This window comes from Sylvia atricapilla, chromosome 11 (genome assembly GCF_009819655.1).
Source record: "Sylvia atricapilla isolate bSylAtr1 chromosome 11, bSylAtr1.pri, whole genome shotgun sequence".
Classification (NCBI taxonomy): Eukaryota; Metazoa; Chordata; class Aves; order Passeriformes; family Sylviidae; genus Sylvia; species Sylvia atricapilla.
Window position 1 is genome coordinate 5,047,514 of NC_089150.1, and position 16,613 is coordinate 5,064,126.

Consider the following 16,613-nt stretch of genomic DNA (forward strand, 5'->3'; position numbering starts at 1 on the left):
TGCTGTACAGTAATTGCCAACCAGTTTGGACACCTGCTGCAGCTTTTTATTACTCTGATCTTTATCAGGATGACAAAAGCCACCACCTGAATCCGCTGGACCAAGTGCAGTGTTCAGATAAGCCAGTGGTCTTTGGGCTGAATCTGTCTCACTGGTGAAAAGGATCAGCCCTTGTGCAAACTCTAATTGAAAAATATCAGTTTCATCCCCTCCCTGGAGCTGCAGTCACCAGTCTGTTTAAACTCATTTACATCTCAAATGTAGAAGACTCAGGTTCCATTATCTGAATGACATACATCTACTTAACCTCGTGCTGGTGACCTTGTTCCCACTTGGAATAAATCTAGGAAAACCTTCCACCTTCATCCTCAACACGTGGCCGTGGGAGCACTGGCTGCCCTGGCTCTCAGGGCCCCCCAATTCCTCACTGAAGTCTCTGCTAGAATTACCCTGGTGATGGCAGGCATTGCAAATTAATCTTCTTACAGTCATTTTCCTCATCTATTTTTGAAATCTGACCTTGCTGATAAAGCAATACTAGAACAGAAACCCCCATCTGCCAAGCTCCAGGCTGAAGGATGATTATAAAATCAAAATATTGCCTGAGTGAGTGGGAAGAGTCATGGTCCTGCACTCCAGAAGGACACATATCACTGTCTGGATGTGTGTCAAGCCATGGAGTCCAAACTCCATGACAGCCCAGGGCAGAGCTGGATTACATTACAGCAATGGCCAATTGGGGAGCCAGGTGGTGAATAATGTTATATTATGATGAAAAATACTTCCAGGTTCAGAGGGAATTGTCCAGGACACTGTCACTTGGAGAGCATTAGTCTGTCAAATACAGGCTGAGCTGGGCTTTGGAATCCTTTGCTTCAAATCCTTGCTGTGCTACTTAGCTACTGCAGCACTTCAGGGGAGTCCCTTCACTTCCCTGCACCTTTTTTTCTGTGATTTTTAGTCGCTTTGAAGGGTGGGTTGTTCTTCAGGTGGGTTGTTTTTCTGGTTTTTTTTCTCCTGAGCCTTGCTTAGAGAGTGGCCCCAGTCTTCTGCCACTGTTAGTGTGTGGTGGCACAGGATAACAACTAGGGTTGGTTCACCCTGTTCTGAGGTTTGCAGCAGCTGGAGAGACATGGTGGCAGCCCTGCTCTTGGAGTGATCTGTTTGTCCTCTTTGCTGGGTCGAGACACCTGCAACATCTTCAAGAGGTCAAGTTATGGAGGACCCTCTTATCTGTTCACTCCTTTACAGCTTCTGAGCAAATGTGTTTGAAAGTAAGGGCACTGGCACAGCAAATCCCTCACTCTGAAAGCAAAGACTGAAACTTCATCACTTGGAGAAGTCAGTCCTCCTTCATGCCCTCTTTGGTCTCTTAAAACCCTAAATGAAGTGGGTTGTGGGATCACTGTTAACACTTGTGGCCGTGCCATAGCAGCCAGTAAAGTGACCAGAGTTTCTTAAGGCCAGTACCTAGGAAAAAGCAAATAAACACAGAAGAGAAGCCTTGTAATTACTATTGCTAATTAGTTAATGGCTGCGAGGTGCTTTGAAGATGAAAAGTGAGGAGGTGCTTGGTTATTAAGTCCCAAACATCCCTGTAAGGCCAGCAGCAGCTCTTGGAGTCAGCAGAGACTGCTGCAGCAGCTCATGGAGTGCTGCTGAGCTTATCTGGGAGCCAGCAATAAATCGAGAGGGCTTTGGAGAGTTAAATCTCCCTGAGTTTCTTGCAGGCTTAAAAGGCGATGAGCTGCATATAGCTGACTGCCTTGGGGCAGGGCCGTGGTCTTGATGAGCTTTTAAGGTCCCTTCTGTCCCTGTTTTCCCTGATTCTGTGATCCAGGGACAGCTTTCCTGCTGAGCTGAGGTTCCCTGCGATGGCATTTTCTCCTGTGTGAGTTCTCTGCCTGCTGGTGCAGGACACCGTGGTGCTGGGGTGACCTGATGTCCCGTAATCCTCTCACCACCACAGCTGGCATCAGAGCTTGCTTGGGCAGATGCAGTTTGAGCTTTCAAAAAGCCAGCTCAGACGTGCATGACAAAGACTAACCTGACACAGACCTGGAAGTAACAAAGTGCCTTAAAATTGCACCTACATGAAGAGTTTCTGGGCTGCAATCTTGCCTCTTTTCTTAAGCACCAACATGAAAGAGATCTGAAGGAAGGATGCACTTCAAGCTATTTTTTTTTTCCTCTTAACTTGTGATGCGCCCCTCCTCTTCTTCTAATAAAATATGTCTGGGAATGCTTTGGAGGCTACTCCTGCATAGCTGGTGCCACACCTGTTGGGAAGGGGAAATTCCTCTTGGTCTGCCTGTCAGAGAAGCCGGGGGGAGTGCTGCTGCTGGAATGTTTTATTGACAAAGCTGGCAAAAAAACTTCCTTTCCATAAAAATTGAATTATTTGTTTGTTCACTTTTGAATGTAGTCTCTGTGGGCCAGACCTGCAGCTGTGCTAAATTAGCTCAGCTCCAGATGTGCCCTAATATATTTCGAGATGTCATTTCCCTGTATCTGTATGTAATTCTGTAGATCTTCCCGCTGCCCTGGTTTTGGCATTATTTCAGCTTTTGGTCTGCTTTGTCTCCTCATTCAGCCAACAGATCCTGGGGACTAAGGATGTGTTGGGATCTCAGTGACATAAGGCAGGCATAATGTCCACTATTTCCATTTTCAGAAGGTCAATAAGAAAAAAAAAATCTGTGTTCCTGGGCTGCTTCATAGGCTCAGTTTTGTGCTTTACCCACTGTTTGCAGGATATAGGATGCAGGAGGAGTAAAGAGTGCAATTGTCAGCCCATCTGCTTTACTCTTCTGTGTCACTGCTGGTCCCAGAGGAGAACCAAGGCCAGGGGTTTTCCTGGTAAAAAACTGACCTGGGAAGTTTGTGCTTAAGTTGTAAGCAGGAGAAAAGAAGAAAGGATCCTCATGTAGTTTTGGCACTTGGTTTCTGAGTACACAGTGCTGTTAGGACTGGTTCAGGAGTGGGCTCAAGGCACAGGAGATTTCCTGCATGGGCTTCATGCAGTTCTTCTGAACATTGCTCTAGAGCTTCAGTGGAGTTGGAAGAAATGAAGGCTGTAGGATGCAGACAGAGCAGGACAAAGCACTCGGTTGTGCTGTCCTTGTGATTAATCAGTATGGCTGGTTTAGCATCAGGGGCTGTGTACCACAGTGGCAACAAACAAGGAACAGTCCTAAAACTGTAAGCAATAAAACTCTTTACTGAGAGATGGATGTAGTTCCTCGGTTTTCTCTAGGCTGGGACAGGGCTGTGCCAGTGGATAGCTGCACCCAGTCTCAGCTTCTGTGCTCTGGAGAGCCTAGAAATGAGCTGGGAAATACCTTTCCTTGTAAATCGTGTAAATATTGTCAAATACTGATACTTGTCGGGCTGTTACGTGCTCCTGGGTGCCATCCAAGCGTGCCCCATCCCTGCAAGTGTTATGTGCCAGGCTTGGAGTATGGATAGGGCTCGGAGTAACCTGCTCTGGTGGAAGGTGTCCCTGCCCAGGGCACCCAGGGCAGGGGGCTTGGAACGAGATGGTTGTGAAGGTCCCAAACCCCAACCGGGCTATGATTCCAACCCAACCCAGACCTGTGACCCTCACCCTGAGCAGTGGGTGCGCTCCGAGCCATTCACTCCGCTCCGTGCCGCCTGGCACAGGCTGGCAGCGAGCGGCACCCCGCCAAACGCAGCCACGGCGAGGTGTGTAAAGAGAGCGGGCGGAGGGCAGGGCTGGGGCTGGGGAGGACGGGCTGTGTGCTCCGTGGCAGCGGGGGGACACGGGGCGGGGAGCTCCGGTCCGGCTGCCGGAGCCGGCGCCGCCTCTCCCGGTGCCCGTCCCCTCCTTCCCCCGGGCGCGCCGCGCTCACGCTGCGCTCTCTCCCAACAGGGGCACATCGAGGTGGACAGCGAGACCGTCTTCAAGTTGGCCGCCCTGGTGCTCCAGGTGAGTGTTTGCTCCCCCCTGGGTTTGGTGTTCCCCTTCCCGGCGTTTTTCCCCTCTCCATACCGAGAAGCCCCCGCAGGGTTGGTGGTGGTCTCCGCGGCTGCGGGGAGTGGAGGGGAAGCTGGAACACGTAGGAGTATTTTTTTTTTTTTCCTCATAGGCGAGTTAAGGAAATACTTATTAGAGGAGTTTTAAATTGAAAGAGTAAAAAGCTAATCAAGGGAAGTCATTTATCTGGGCAGGTTTCCATTCAATTTATCACTTGCACTAATTTAAATACATTCTAGAGATTTTCTAGGAAGAAAAGTGTAAATATTGTAGCTAAATCAGCTATATTATTATGCCTGTGAATCTTCCCAGCATATGGTTTTGATACCTCTGTTATGTTGAAATATACAGTGTCAGTTTTCCCTCTCATTAATCTAGTTTTGTTCTGATGAGACTTAAACTTCAGTTATTTACTGCTTTCTATGAAGTAAAAATCTACCTTTAAAGTATTGGGGCTTTTCCTTCATCGCATTGTCATTGACAAAGTGCCACAGCAAAGCTGCAGCAGCAGCAGCTTGATCTGCCTGAAAGGTTGTTTTCATCTCGAGTGAGCACAATTCCTCCCAACTGCTGAGCTGACTGTACAGCCAGCCTTTGCCTGGATGAGAGAGGAGGGAGAATTGTATTTCACTTCTTGTGCAGCGAAAGCGACATTTGATTTGCAATGTGAAATTCATCCCCGTTTTGGAAGCGGTTTTGTTTGTGCTGTAGGTGGATTATCTACAGCTGGGAGCACCAGGGGCCAAGTCCAGCTCTTGAGCACATGCAGGCGGGCTCCGTGTTTTGCAGGGAATGTGGCCGGGGTCAGGATTGCCTGCAGAGCTGTGGGAGTGGGGAACCGAACAATGCTGGGAAAATCGAGGGTTTTGAAGAGGTCGTGTTTTAATTCTGTCACTGTTTTTCAATTGTAGGAAGCTAAAGGGGACTATTCCAGGTAATAACATTTTCCTTTCTAATACTGGTGTGCTTGATGGATGTGTTTTTCTGTGTTGGCATTGTATTGCAAACAATCACAAATGGGGGTAAAGTCCAGCTGCGAGCAGTGCCCAAAGAAAGTGAGAAGTGCTGCTGGGCTGGATAAAATCTGAGTCTGCGGGGTGAGTAATGCCTTTTGTGAGCAAGCTCTGAGTCAAAACAGTGTTTCAGGCACCACGTTTTGCTCCCCTCCCAAAAAGTGGGTGCCGCAGTGGGAGAAGGGGATAGCTCCCACGCTTCCCTGCTGGAAAGCCTGTGCTTTGCCAAACTTTTGCCAAGCAAACCATCGCCTGTGCAGACCTGTGTTTGGGTCCGTGTGGGTGACCTTGCCCACAGCCCTGCCCGTGCAGGGGCCGTCAGCTGCCCCGGGGATCAATGAGCCGTGTTCTCCTGCAGCTGCCCCGGGGCCTCTCCCTCCCCACACTTGACCCAACAGTTGTGCTGCGGCTGATGTGTGAGCCCCTTGCTCCGCTTGAGCTGTTTAAAGCTGCATCACCAAGTCTGGCTTCCCCTTGGAGGCGCTTCTTACCCAGCTCTGAGAGTGGCGAGGGGCTGCGGGGAGCAGGTGGGGTCACACCTGCACCTGCTGGAGCCACGGGGAAAGACCTTCCATTAGAAACAGCTCAGTGAGCAAATAGAGATTCGGGAGATTGCCTTTGGTCACGTTAATATTTTACTCCTTGCTGAGTTTACTCCATGCTGCTTGCTGGGAGGAGAGGTGTGTTTTATGCTTTTGCTACAGCAGCTTTGGAGGGCGCTCAGTATAGACCTGTCTGTCCAAATGTAGGAGCGAGTCATGTTATACTGCCAGAGTGCCTCTGCTTTCCCTTGAGGGGGCAGTTGTCAAGTAAATGCCAGTGCCAATCCCCAGACCCCTTCCCCTCAAAGGCCTGTCCATTCTCTGCTGAAGGACACGCTCTGTGAAGTCTGTCAAACCTCCTCCTCTTTGTTGGCGTGCTGTCACACTTGCAGGGAGAAAAAGGTATCTTTGATCAGCTGGGTGGGCTGGCTGTGCAGACCCTTTCTGTTCCTGTTCATGCTGTACACTGCTTTGTGACCCCCAGTGTATTGCTTATACCTGTAGTATGCTGCACTTTTCTCTAGAAAAGCCCCTTATCTTGCCTGATCTCTACAGGGACGCCCTAAGCTTAGCTCAGTTTAGTCACAGATAACCAGAAAATCACTGCTGACTCCACAATAAGTAACTTGTTAAGCTGTAGCAACTGGTGGCACAATTTTCTTGATCCTCAAGAGCGGGGGTTAATGTTAAAAACCACCTTAGTGGTGAAAAGCTCCCTTCTGTGGTTAAACTTAACCCTGCCTCCTTATCATTTGCCATAAATAGGTTTGTAAGTATGGCCTCACGAACCCAAGAACTGTGTCTGTGCTTGTTTTCCATGGTTCCCCGTACACATTGCAAGGAGTGGATTGCCCGTGGGTACCTTCAGAAGTATTTAAAGAAAACTGTGGGGAAGAGCACTCTGCTACAAGAGTAATTTCCAAATGCAGCTCTTCCCCTAAGAGTTGCGTGGAAATAGCTGCAGCAATTGTTTCCTCTGTTGAACTGAAAACTGAGCATATGTTGTGCCCCCATAGCAAATGAACACAGCCAGCTGTCCCAGGCCCAGTGAGCACACCAGGAGTGAAGGAATTTCATGTCACGTATCACAAGTGGTCCTTTGGGCCAGTGCTGATAAAAGCACTGGCTTAATTACCAGCATATCTTTAACGACGATACCAAAGGATTGGCCCCTGCTGCACAGCTTGCTGTGCTGCACAGACTGTGTCCCTGCAGGAATGCTCCTGGGCACTGGGATTTGCCCCCTGAAGCAGTTTTTTGAGTTTAGTGTGTTCTCTGCTCGCTGTCATTTGGACATTCTGCTTTGAATCACCCTCTGGAATGTGGCTCTTGCACCACCTGTGCTTCCGTGAGAATGTGCAGGTTGATTTTCTTGATGCTGGATTAGTGCTGAATGAACGCAGGTAAGCACAGGAATTGCCTGAAGCCCTGGAGATTAGGTCTGTGGAAGTGAGGATTGGGCCATGCTCAATGCTGGGGATGTCTTCCTGTCTCATTTTTCACACACATCCCATAGGCAGCTGTTCCTTGGGGACACATCCTGTGGTGGGGTCACTGTGGTGGTCCCCACCGACGTCAGCTCCGTACCAGGACCCAAACACTCAGAGTCCTGTGGTTCTACGGGAACCTCTTTCCCAATCCACTGCTCCAATTCTCAGATAACACCCTGATGTCGGGGAGCAGCAGAGAAACACCCTCCCCTGCCCCATGCTGAGTGGGTGAGCACATTCCTTGGAAATCTGTTTCTTTTCAGTGAGTGAACCTGACAGATGGGTACTTGGAGAAAGTAAAAAACTTTCGATTTCTGCACTACAAAGGTCACTCTGGAGAGGCTTTGCAGTCTGGTTGCACTGGCAACATGGGAATACCAGGGACTTTGGTGTTTGGTCCTTGTAGGTGCTTTGCAGTAGGACCCTAAGTTCCCGAGCTGAGCTCTTAGAGGACAGAGGTTTCACAGAATCATAGAATGGTTTGGGTTGGAAAGGGCGTTAAAGATCGTTTAGTTGTGCCTTATTATTTGGGAAGAGACTTTATGTGAGATGAACCACCCAAATCCCACTTTGAGAGGACCCTGGTTTTGGAGACATCTTTTAAAAACTTCAGTGCGTGCTTCAAAACTGCACCCACAACGTGTCCTGATTTGGACAACTCCAGGTTCTCAAAGGCAGCCTAGACTGGCTTTGGGACACAGGAGGAATGATAGAGGTGGGTGGCCAGCAGACCATGGCCAGTGTAGCTCACCATGTACCCATTTCCTTTTCCTGTTTTCCCAACTGGTGATCCCAGCTGAGATAATCCCCTGCTGTGTGTGATGAAGAGGATGTCACAGAGATGCTCAGTGAGCTGTCCCTCTCCCCATTAACTGGGATGGTGTCAGGGCTGCCCTGAGCAGAGCAGGACAGTCCTGCAGCTCTGCTGTCCCCAGCAAGGCTGGGATACTGCAGATTCCTGCCCCTCTGCCTTCCTGTGCAGTGCTAGGCACACTTTGCTCCAGAGGAAGGATGTAACACTGGCTCATGTTTGCTTTTCACGACTCACTCGTGGCTTCCAGTTAACTGCTCCTCCTTTTAAGCTGAGTTCCCAGCAGTTTTTACCCAGCTCCTGCAATGGGAACCCCAAGCAAGCATTAGTCATTGATTGGAGTTTTGAAACTCTGCGTGAGTTAATTGCGTTTCTCCACTATCCTGTTTGCAAATGAAACAGAGAAATCTGCAAGCCTAGTTTTATGAAATCTTGTTTTTTAAGCTCTATTCAAAGGTCTTAGAAAGAGAATGTGATTCAAATTGCAGCTTCTGGCATGGCTCACTTTTAGGGGAAAAACATACATATTCTGTTTATTTTAGGAATTTTATTTGAATTTTAAAGAAACTGTGTTTTGGCAGTCTGTTAATTATTCATCTTGTAAATATGCAGCATATAAAGTCTGGCCTCCTTGGGAAATAAATGATTTAGCTGTATTTAGTTTACAAATTAAGCATCTGCCCTCAAAAATGCTGTAAAATATTACATACTTTTATTTTCCTTCGTAGCTTGATGAGAGAGACAGTTTATAACTGAGAAGTCCTAAATGCTGTCCTAGAACTGGAAAAATGTTTATCAAAATCAGATTAGCTGCAGGGACTATATAAGGAAAGTAACTTTGGGGAAAAAAGAAAAGTTTATTTTCTGACTGATAATCTTGGACTGTGTTTTCCCCAGTACCATTTCCAGGACTGAAACCCAGCCGTGCTCCCTGCTCCCTGGAAGTTAATTAAATTGCTGGAGGAGGGCTTCTATTTTCTTTAAATAGCTGACGCATTCGTTTTTGATTCTGGCCTGTGGGCTGCAAAGATAACTCCCGACTGGTATAACATAACACAGACAAAATAATGAATTCCTGATAGCTGACATGTGCGAGGCATGTTATCGTTGTGGAGGTGATAAGGGCAGTTTGTAAAAGGGAAAGGTTTGGGTGAGAGAGAGCCCTGCAACTGAGGCTATGGAGTAAATGGTTCAGAAACTCCTGGATTTTAGAATTCTGCTTAGGGGAAAAAAAAGTGAAGTTCTTGATGTAGGTGCAGAAAGTAGTATTAACAATTTGCTCTTAATTAAGACTGAGTGCTCAGAGTGAGATTTTTGGGTAGTGTTTCGTTGGGAAGCTGAATATTTTACCAGGCAAACTGGAAGATCTCTTCATAGAAAAGAATGTGGGAAAGATAACGTGGGCAGTGCTAGAAAATCGCTGTTGGAAAGAAGTTAATGATTGTCTGATAGCAAAGCACCTGCTCACTCTACTGCTGACCCCAAGATTAAGGTACCCGCAGGAACAGGACACACCTGAGGTCTGTCGGAGGTGGCTTGTCCAGCCTGTTTCTGGGAATTTTGCCAGATTCATGTGACCAAAATTCCAGGTGTGGCCACGCCCAGGACTGGGGTTGGAGCAGGAAGATAATTTCGGGGATGAGTTACAATGGGACATCTCATCTGGCTGCCAAAGACCAGAGCCCAGGCTGGATCCTGTTTCAGCCCCAAGTATTTCCTCACACCTCTGTCAGTGGGTGATACAAAAGAGCTGGTGGGTCACCAGAGGATTCACTCTCAGAACATCCATCCGTGGCCTGTAGCAGCACTGTAGTTTAGTTTCTGATGTTCTTTTCCATGCGAGTGCGTTTTTTAAACGGATACCCTCAGCCTTTTTCCAGGCTACTCCCTGCTCCTGTGGGCTGTGTCTGCCTGGCTGTAAATCAGTGCTCAGCACTGGCGCTGCCTTGTGCTCCTTGTGCTCCTGGCCCTTGTTTGTCAAGTGACTCATTGTGTGCTTTGCCTTTCAGCTGTGACTCCCAGCACTTTTTCTTTAAATACCTGGTGAGGCACTGGCTCTGAACCATTAACTCTCTCGGTCAAACCCAGCTCTCTGCTTTCCTCAGCTCCCTCTTTTTCAATAAACAGCTAATTTTGGACAAGATAAGCAAAGATCTGCTTATTCAGAGTCTTAGTTGAGGGGGTTGATTATTTATTTCACTGTATTTGGGAACATCTGATGAACCAAGGTAGTAAATAAGCAAGTTTAGGGAAAGTCATGTTTCATGTCTATTGAATAAAATGATGATGATTGCCCTACTGACAGGTATCAGATGCCCACTTTCCCAAGAGCTTAATTGAATTTTATACCCTCTTCGAAGAAAGCTGCTTGAAGACTGCAGTAATTTTTCTCCAGCAGGGTGAAAATTTGGCTTTGCTTGGTGAATCCCTGCAGGTTTGCCATGAGGAACAGGAGCTGAGGGAAGGCAGCAGGCAGAGGGGAGCCAGGCAGGGAACTGCTGAGCATCATCTCCCTGAGCACTGAGGCAGCAATTATGAGAGGAAAACATTGTTTTCTCCTGGTGTTTTATTTTTCATGTAAACCAGTTGCAAATTCAAAGAAAAAGTACTTAAGATTCCATTTCTTGGATAGACTTTTCGTAGCAACAGGGTTTTTTTCCAGTGGTGGTACTTCATCCAGTTCATGGCAGACTGAAGCATATACAGTCTGCAGTGATGTAATTGTAATGGTTTTTACAATTTCCTATTTTAAAGCAGCTCTGTAAGGACTCTCAAGGAATTTGTATAGAATGCTTATTATGTAGCAAATTAATTAGGTGGAAGCACTGTGGGTGGAAATGAGCAAAAAGGATTAGATGAAGAGGGGGGAAAAAAGAAAAGGATATTTGCAGTAATTTAATAACTTGATCTCATGGGATTTAGTACTTGTATATAGCAATGTAACTGTTAATATTCACACATAATTATGGCAGTTTGGTAAGGAACAGTGATTTTTTTTAGATTTCATACTCATGATGTTTGTGCGATTTCCAGAGGAGCAGAAAAGGGGTTACTGTGTTTTGTTCTCTTCAATAATCCCTCCACAGTACTTTCTTTTCTTTGGTTTTTCTTCTGTTTCTTTAATTATTTTTAACTCAGAGTGCAGAGCTAGAGTGCTTACAACCCAGCCACCTAGAGAGGTCTTTTGTGTGTGCTCTGCATCCCAAACAGATGAGAGACAAGGCAAGGGAGCTGCCAGGAAATTCAGCATCCCCCAACTTGTCTCCCAGGCAGGGAGGACACTGTCACATGGGGTGGCATCATGACATCCACAGCCATAGGTAAAAGATGCCTTCCCCTTACCCCTAGAAATTCCCTTAAGTACATGTTCAGTATTAAAACACATGGCTTTTTCCTATTGTAAAAACCACATTTCATCAGTTTTTCATTGTAATGTGTTCACCTCCCTTTTGTGAAATATCTGAAAAACTTTGTCAGGTCTACAGGGATTTTTTTCCAGTCTTGCACCTTCAGCTGTGAGCAGGAATTTGGGCTCTGGTCTGATTTCTGACAACATCCTCACTTTAGAAAAGCAGGAGTAAACCTTTTACTTTTCCTTCCCATGGTGGCTGAGATCTGTCATGTGATGTGTATTCTGTGCTCTGAGGAAATGGAACGACAGCTTTTCAGCCTCAGCTTTTTTGCCTTTGCAGATTTGTCAGGTCTTTATCATTATTTGGACACTTTATTTTTCTTGTGGTTCCATGTATCTCTGTATCAGCCGGGCTGTGATAACAAGCTTTAAACTTTGCTACTGTACTCAGACATGCTAAAAACCCACAACTAATATGGCTAAGCTGACCTTTGTGTGAACAGGAAGAAAATGTGAATGTTAGAAACAACAGTCTGTTGTTGCAAGGGAGGGCTTGGGATCCTTCAAGCCTTGTATCAGCTGTGAATACCCATCTTTTGCTTGGCAGTAAATCCCCAGGTAAAGCAGAGCCATTCTGCTTTTGTCTGGCCTGTTAGGGGAGCACTGCTGACATGTGCTGTGTGACCAAGCAGCTCTTTAAACGTGGATACACCATGGCAGGTCTGTGGGATGGGATCCACCAGACACTGTAGGTGGTAGGTCCAAGGAGCAAAAGGGTTTTTGTCTTCAGAATATTCATGTTTCGCATCAAGAGCTGTAAAAGACCAGAGGATTTAGGGCAGCTCCAGGTCACAGATTTTCCCTAGTCATGAAGAGCTGCTTCCTTGGCACCCTGTTCCTTGTGTGGAAGTTGTAGCACTGCCTGATCTGTCAAGGTGGCTCTGGGAGCAATTTGTGTTCCCATTTGTCTGCTCACCATGTCGTCATGTAGAGAGGTGTGTGTATATAGCTGACTGGAGAAATGTTGCATTTTCCTTGGTGCTCTTGGCCCATCTTCCAAAAGCCAGTGTATGAGGTCACCAAACCCCAACAGACCTGCAGGTGCTGCTGCTCTTCCCAAGAGCTGGGCTGTGCTTGGGAAGAGAGAAATTGGGCTCGGGGAACAGGGCTGGAGCTGAAGGTCAGGCCTGGGAGTCCAAGGATCTGATCCAAGCATGGAGAATGGTTGTCCAGTCCCAGCCACACTTTGTGTTGGGTGCAGGTCCCTCCCTGAGCTGTGAAACTAAAGCTGTTGCAGCTGCACAAGGTGGGAACCCGCAGCATAGCCACAGCCTAAACATCCAACAGGCTGGAAAAAGCCATCTGCACTGCTTATCAGGGTCCTTTTCACAGAAGGGGTTGGAAGGCTCTTAAATGCCCCTTCAGATGCCTCTGTGAGCAGGAGGCTGCTATCTGGTGTTCAAGTGGCAGCCCCTGCAGCCCTGCCCCCGGCAAAGCTCCCGCTGGCTGCGGGGAAGGTCGGGCTCTGACAGTCCTGAACCAACGGGACCCCCTTGTCCATGGCCTTTCCACATCCTGGGCTCCCTTCAATAGGAAAGTAACTTTCTTGAGTGTGCCAGCAGACCATAAACTGGAAGGCTGGGAAATGATGGGAAACGTCTGGCATTTGTCACAAAAGAGGATTTGTCGGAGAGCACATTTTTCAAAGTCCTGCTGCCAAGATCCTGCTGCTCTGACATACTCAAAAGCTGCTAAATCCATCGTCTCTCCCTGTACCTCCCCTGCTCTCTCTTCCTTTCCCCCCTTTTTTTTCTCCTGCACTTTTAACCCTGCTCATTTTTTTTCCCCTCCATTGCCTCACTGCTTGTTCCTCACACCTGTTTCTCCTGGTACCTCAAAGGGCAGAGCAGCCTCCACGGGAGCCTGAAGTTGCCATGCTCTTTTATTTTACAACAAACCCAAAGCCTACAGAAGAGGCACCTCTTGCTGAAGCAGCCCAGCTACATTGGGATGGTCCATGTTGCTGGTTCTCATCCATGAGTGTAAGGAATGAGAGCACCTTGGAGACCTTGGTGATGTTTCCCTGAGTCTGGTCACTTGAGAAAGTCACTTTAGGACCAGGCTGGGTTGTGGGCAGCACCAGAGAATGTTCTTGTACAATTTGGTGCAAAGGAGTTTGGTGGTCATTCTGAAGAAATAAGGCTGTTACTGACATCAGCTGAATAATCTGACCCTCTGAGACCCTTGATTGTCAAGCTTTCAAGCATCTGCTCTAATTGTGTGCTGTTTCAGAGTATTTATTTTGCTAGCTGTAAATACCTTGAAGAGAATGAGGTGACAAATCCTAATGGAAATGTTTTGAATCATCTTCATGATGTAGGGTAATAGTGTATCATCCTTTTGCTGTGCAGCTGCACATTTCTTTGAATCTGGTGTGTAATTCTCAAATTTGCTGATATTTAGGTATCCATGAAATAGCTTTCAGGTTAATTTTGTGAGGCTGATTTACCTTTTCGAAAGACAAGGCCACTTTAAATTCTATCTGTGCTAAAATTGATTTCAAGAATTAACTGAACGTAAGAAAATGACATTCAAGAGAACCCGGGAGTGACTTATTCCAGTGATCCTGTAGCAACACAAGAGAAAGTATTTGCATGAGGTCAAAAGGCTCCAAGAACAGAGGGAAGTTGCTGTACAAAGCACTTTCCCTAGTAATAAATTTGTACCTTATAACGTGTTATAAATGCAATTCAGCAGAGGCAGACACACCTGCCCTTGTTTTAGTCAGTTAAGAGTTGTCTGAAGTCCTGTTCTCATCGAGTTGTTCATATTTACAAAGAATCTGTGGGCTGATAAGTTTCTATGCTGTAGTCCAATATATGGCTTTTGCTGCTGGGTGTGTCACTTGCTCTTCATGTTTTGTTAATCTCATTAACCACATCTTACTCCATCTAAGCTCTTACCCACGTTAGCGAGGGGCATAAGCTGCTTTTTGACAGTGGGTGTAGGGAAACGCCAGGTATTGACAAATGGTCCCAATTAGCACAGTTCTGTAAATCTTTGCCTGGCAGGGAGTGTTGTATCATTCCACTACAAGCTGTCAAGATGTACTTTCTGGGGGTATAAATATATAACTCTTTTTTAATTTTCGGTAATGTGCTCTAGGGCAGAGCGTGCCATGATGGTCTGGCTTGGTTCCTTCGTGGATTTCTGGTGGGGGTTTTAGCAAGATGCTTAAAATTTTACTGTTACATCAGCAAGTGGTAGGAAGCTCATGAGATTGGTCCTGTTTTGCTGCTGGAGACAGTTTCAAGTGGGAAGTCCTATCGATAGCATGGTACATGATTAAATGTTGTTACTGGTTATTTTATAGTCGAGCTGCCTTCCCTCTCCATGGAGCTAGAGCTGACGAGCAGGGCGTGCTGGGGACAGCATCTTGCCCAACGTTTGATCATGTTGGGACAGAGAATTAATTATGGGCAGTACCAGGAGTGCGAGTTCAGGTTCGGCGTGAGGAGGCTTTGATGCAGATTTTCATTATTTCCATTTGCATTGCCCAGATTAATCCAAGTTCTGCTTTGTATGTGCCAGAGAGAAAGCTCCTGTACAGAGGGTGGAATAGGAAGGAAAAGGTCTGTCTGCTGCTTTTGTTTAATTCTTCTCCATAGTGGAAAAATACTTGAGATGAGAGTTTCCTATATTCTCCTCCTGGGGAATAAACAAACCTTTTGCCAAAAAATGTTCAGTCCCATTGACTCTGGGCGGTTTTAAGTTTATGTATTGAAATCATGCCAAAAAACACCAGGCCAGAAAACCCCCCTCCTGAGCAGGGGTCAGATTAAATGCAAGTTGAGCCTCCCCATCCCTACGGCCGCGTCCTCCTCTTGGTGGGAACCCACCATGGACGTGCCAGATACAACAAGGGGGTGTTTGGCTGGCAGATAGTGGGGATGGTGGGACATCTGGAGCCGGGGCTGTCTGCCCTGGGATTGCTCTATCGTCTCGTGGTCGTTGTGAAACCAAACAGGAACAGGTCATAATTCAAACCCGCCGCTCCTGCTATCGGGAGTTGTCACCTCTGGGGAGCGGCTGGGTCTCACAGGGCTTGGGAAAGTGATCCTCAAGGTCAAGGGGAGACTTGCTCGGTGCAGATGAAGTGATAATGGACCCTGTGGAAGGAGGAGGAGGACCATTTGAGGCTTTTATTATCCCTGAAGCCGTGAATCATCCCAAATGCTAATCCTGGGGCGTGCAGTCAGCAGATGCAGGCTGCTCGGTGCCAGCCTGTGCTGTCTGAAGGCGTCCGGCGCACAAGGAGCTGTGCCCTGTCTCTCCCAGGTCTTTTACATTTTTCTGGGATTGTTTCATGCTTGATCTCACAATTATCCAGGGGAAAAAAAATCCTTACCTTGCTTCTCAGAGAGTTTCAGGCCTTATAAGTCCACTTGGATGGATTTCTCCCAGGGCACGTGGGTGGGATGGTGTCAAAGCCCCAGGGTGTGAGGTTGGGTCCCATCAGGAAGACAGGTCCCAGGGGGCAATTTCGCCTCATAAAATCACTGTATTCTCTGCTATTGCACAAAGTTGGATGAGTTTATAGTTTGGCAGAAGAAGAGAGAAGGCCCAGCAGTGCTGTAAATTGTCACAGCTCCGTGGTTCCTGCCTGCTGACAGTCTGCAGCAGGGCTCTGGCTGTGTGTCTGTGCTGCAGGGACTGTCATAGCACAGACGTGGTGACAGCCCTTTGGTCACTGTGTGTCCCAGCTCAGAGCCCACGGGCCCTGCTCAGAGGTGGGCTTGCTGGCTGGTTGTCAACATTTAAATTTGGTGGTAGATATTTTCACATTGATGTGCTGCTGCTCATCACTGAAGCTTAACTAGCATTAGTTGCCCCAAGTTTGCCTGCTTTTCATTGTTTTGTACTTTATTCTAACGCAGCTTCAAGAAAATGATGTGTATTTTTAGAACTTATCTATTTTGTTTACCTATTTCTCCTCTGGGAGGAGAAAGATGATTGAAGGTGATGTTCACCAACAAAGTCAAAGAGGTGGCTGCCTGTGTAGCCAATCTTTGGCCTTCTTGTCAAAGTGTATATAAGATGGAGTCAAAAAAAGAAAGATGAGAGAACTTCCCTGCTGACCTTTCTGCGGCCTGCTCATTCTTTTGCGTCCCTAACAGTGATTCTAGCATCCTTGTTTTGGTGTTGATGGGGATAATGTTGCTACTCAGCCAGATCTAGAGAGGCAAGGGGCGCAAAAACCAAACAGGAAGGCGAGTAGCACTGTTGGAGGCCACAAATGTTGTAGAATGTGGCATTCCAGAGCATGGGAGATGCAGCTGCCAGGGTTTGTGGCATTTCTGCACACTCTCAGTGGTGGGAAGGCTCCTGGCCCTGTGATAGTTGGTGAA

General features: G+C 47.1%; 1 protein-coding gene across 4 annotated transcripts in view; it reads left to right on the top strand.

Annotated features, from left to right (window-relative positions):
• Positions 1-16,613, top strand: part of FRMD4B (FERM domain containing 4B) — a 79,244-nt gene that overhangs the window by 33,390 nt on the left and 29,241 nt on the right. For 2 of the 4 annotated variants that reach the window (XM_066327208.1, XM_066327211.1), the window contains 2 exons: positions 3,893-3,949; positions 4,909-4,931. In XM_066327208.1, the coding sequence (XP_066183305.1) occupies positions 3,893-3,949; positions 4,909-4,931 (80 nt within the window). The remainder of the gene's footprint in view (positions 1-3,892; positions 3,950-4,908; positions 4,932-16,613) is intronic. The other 2 variants (XM_066327209.1, XM_066327210.1) reach the window with 1 other exon arrangement.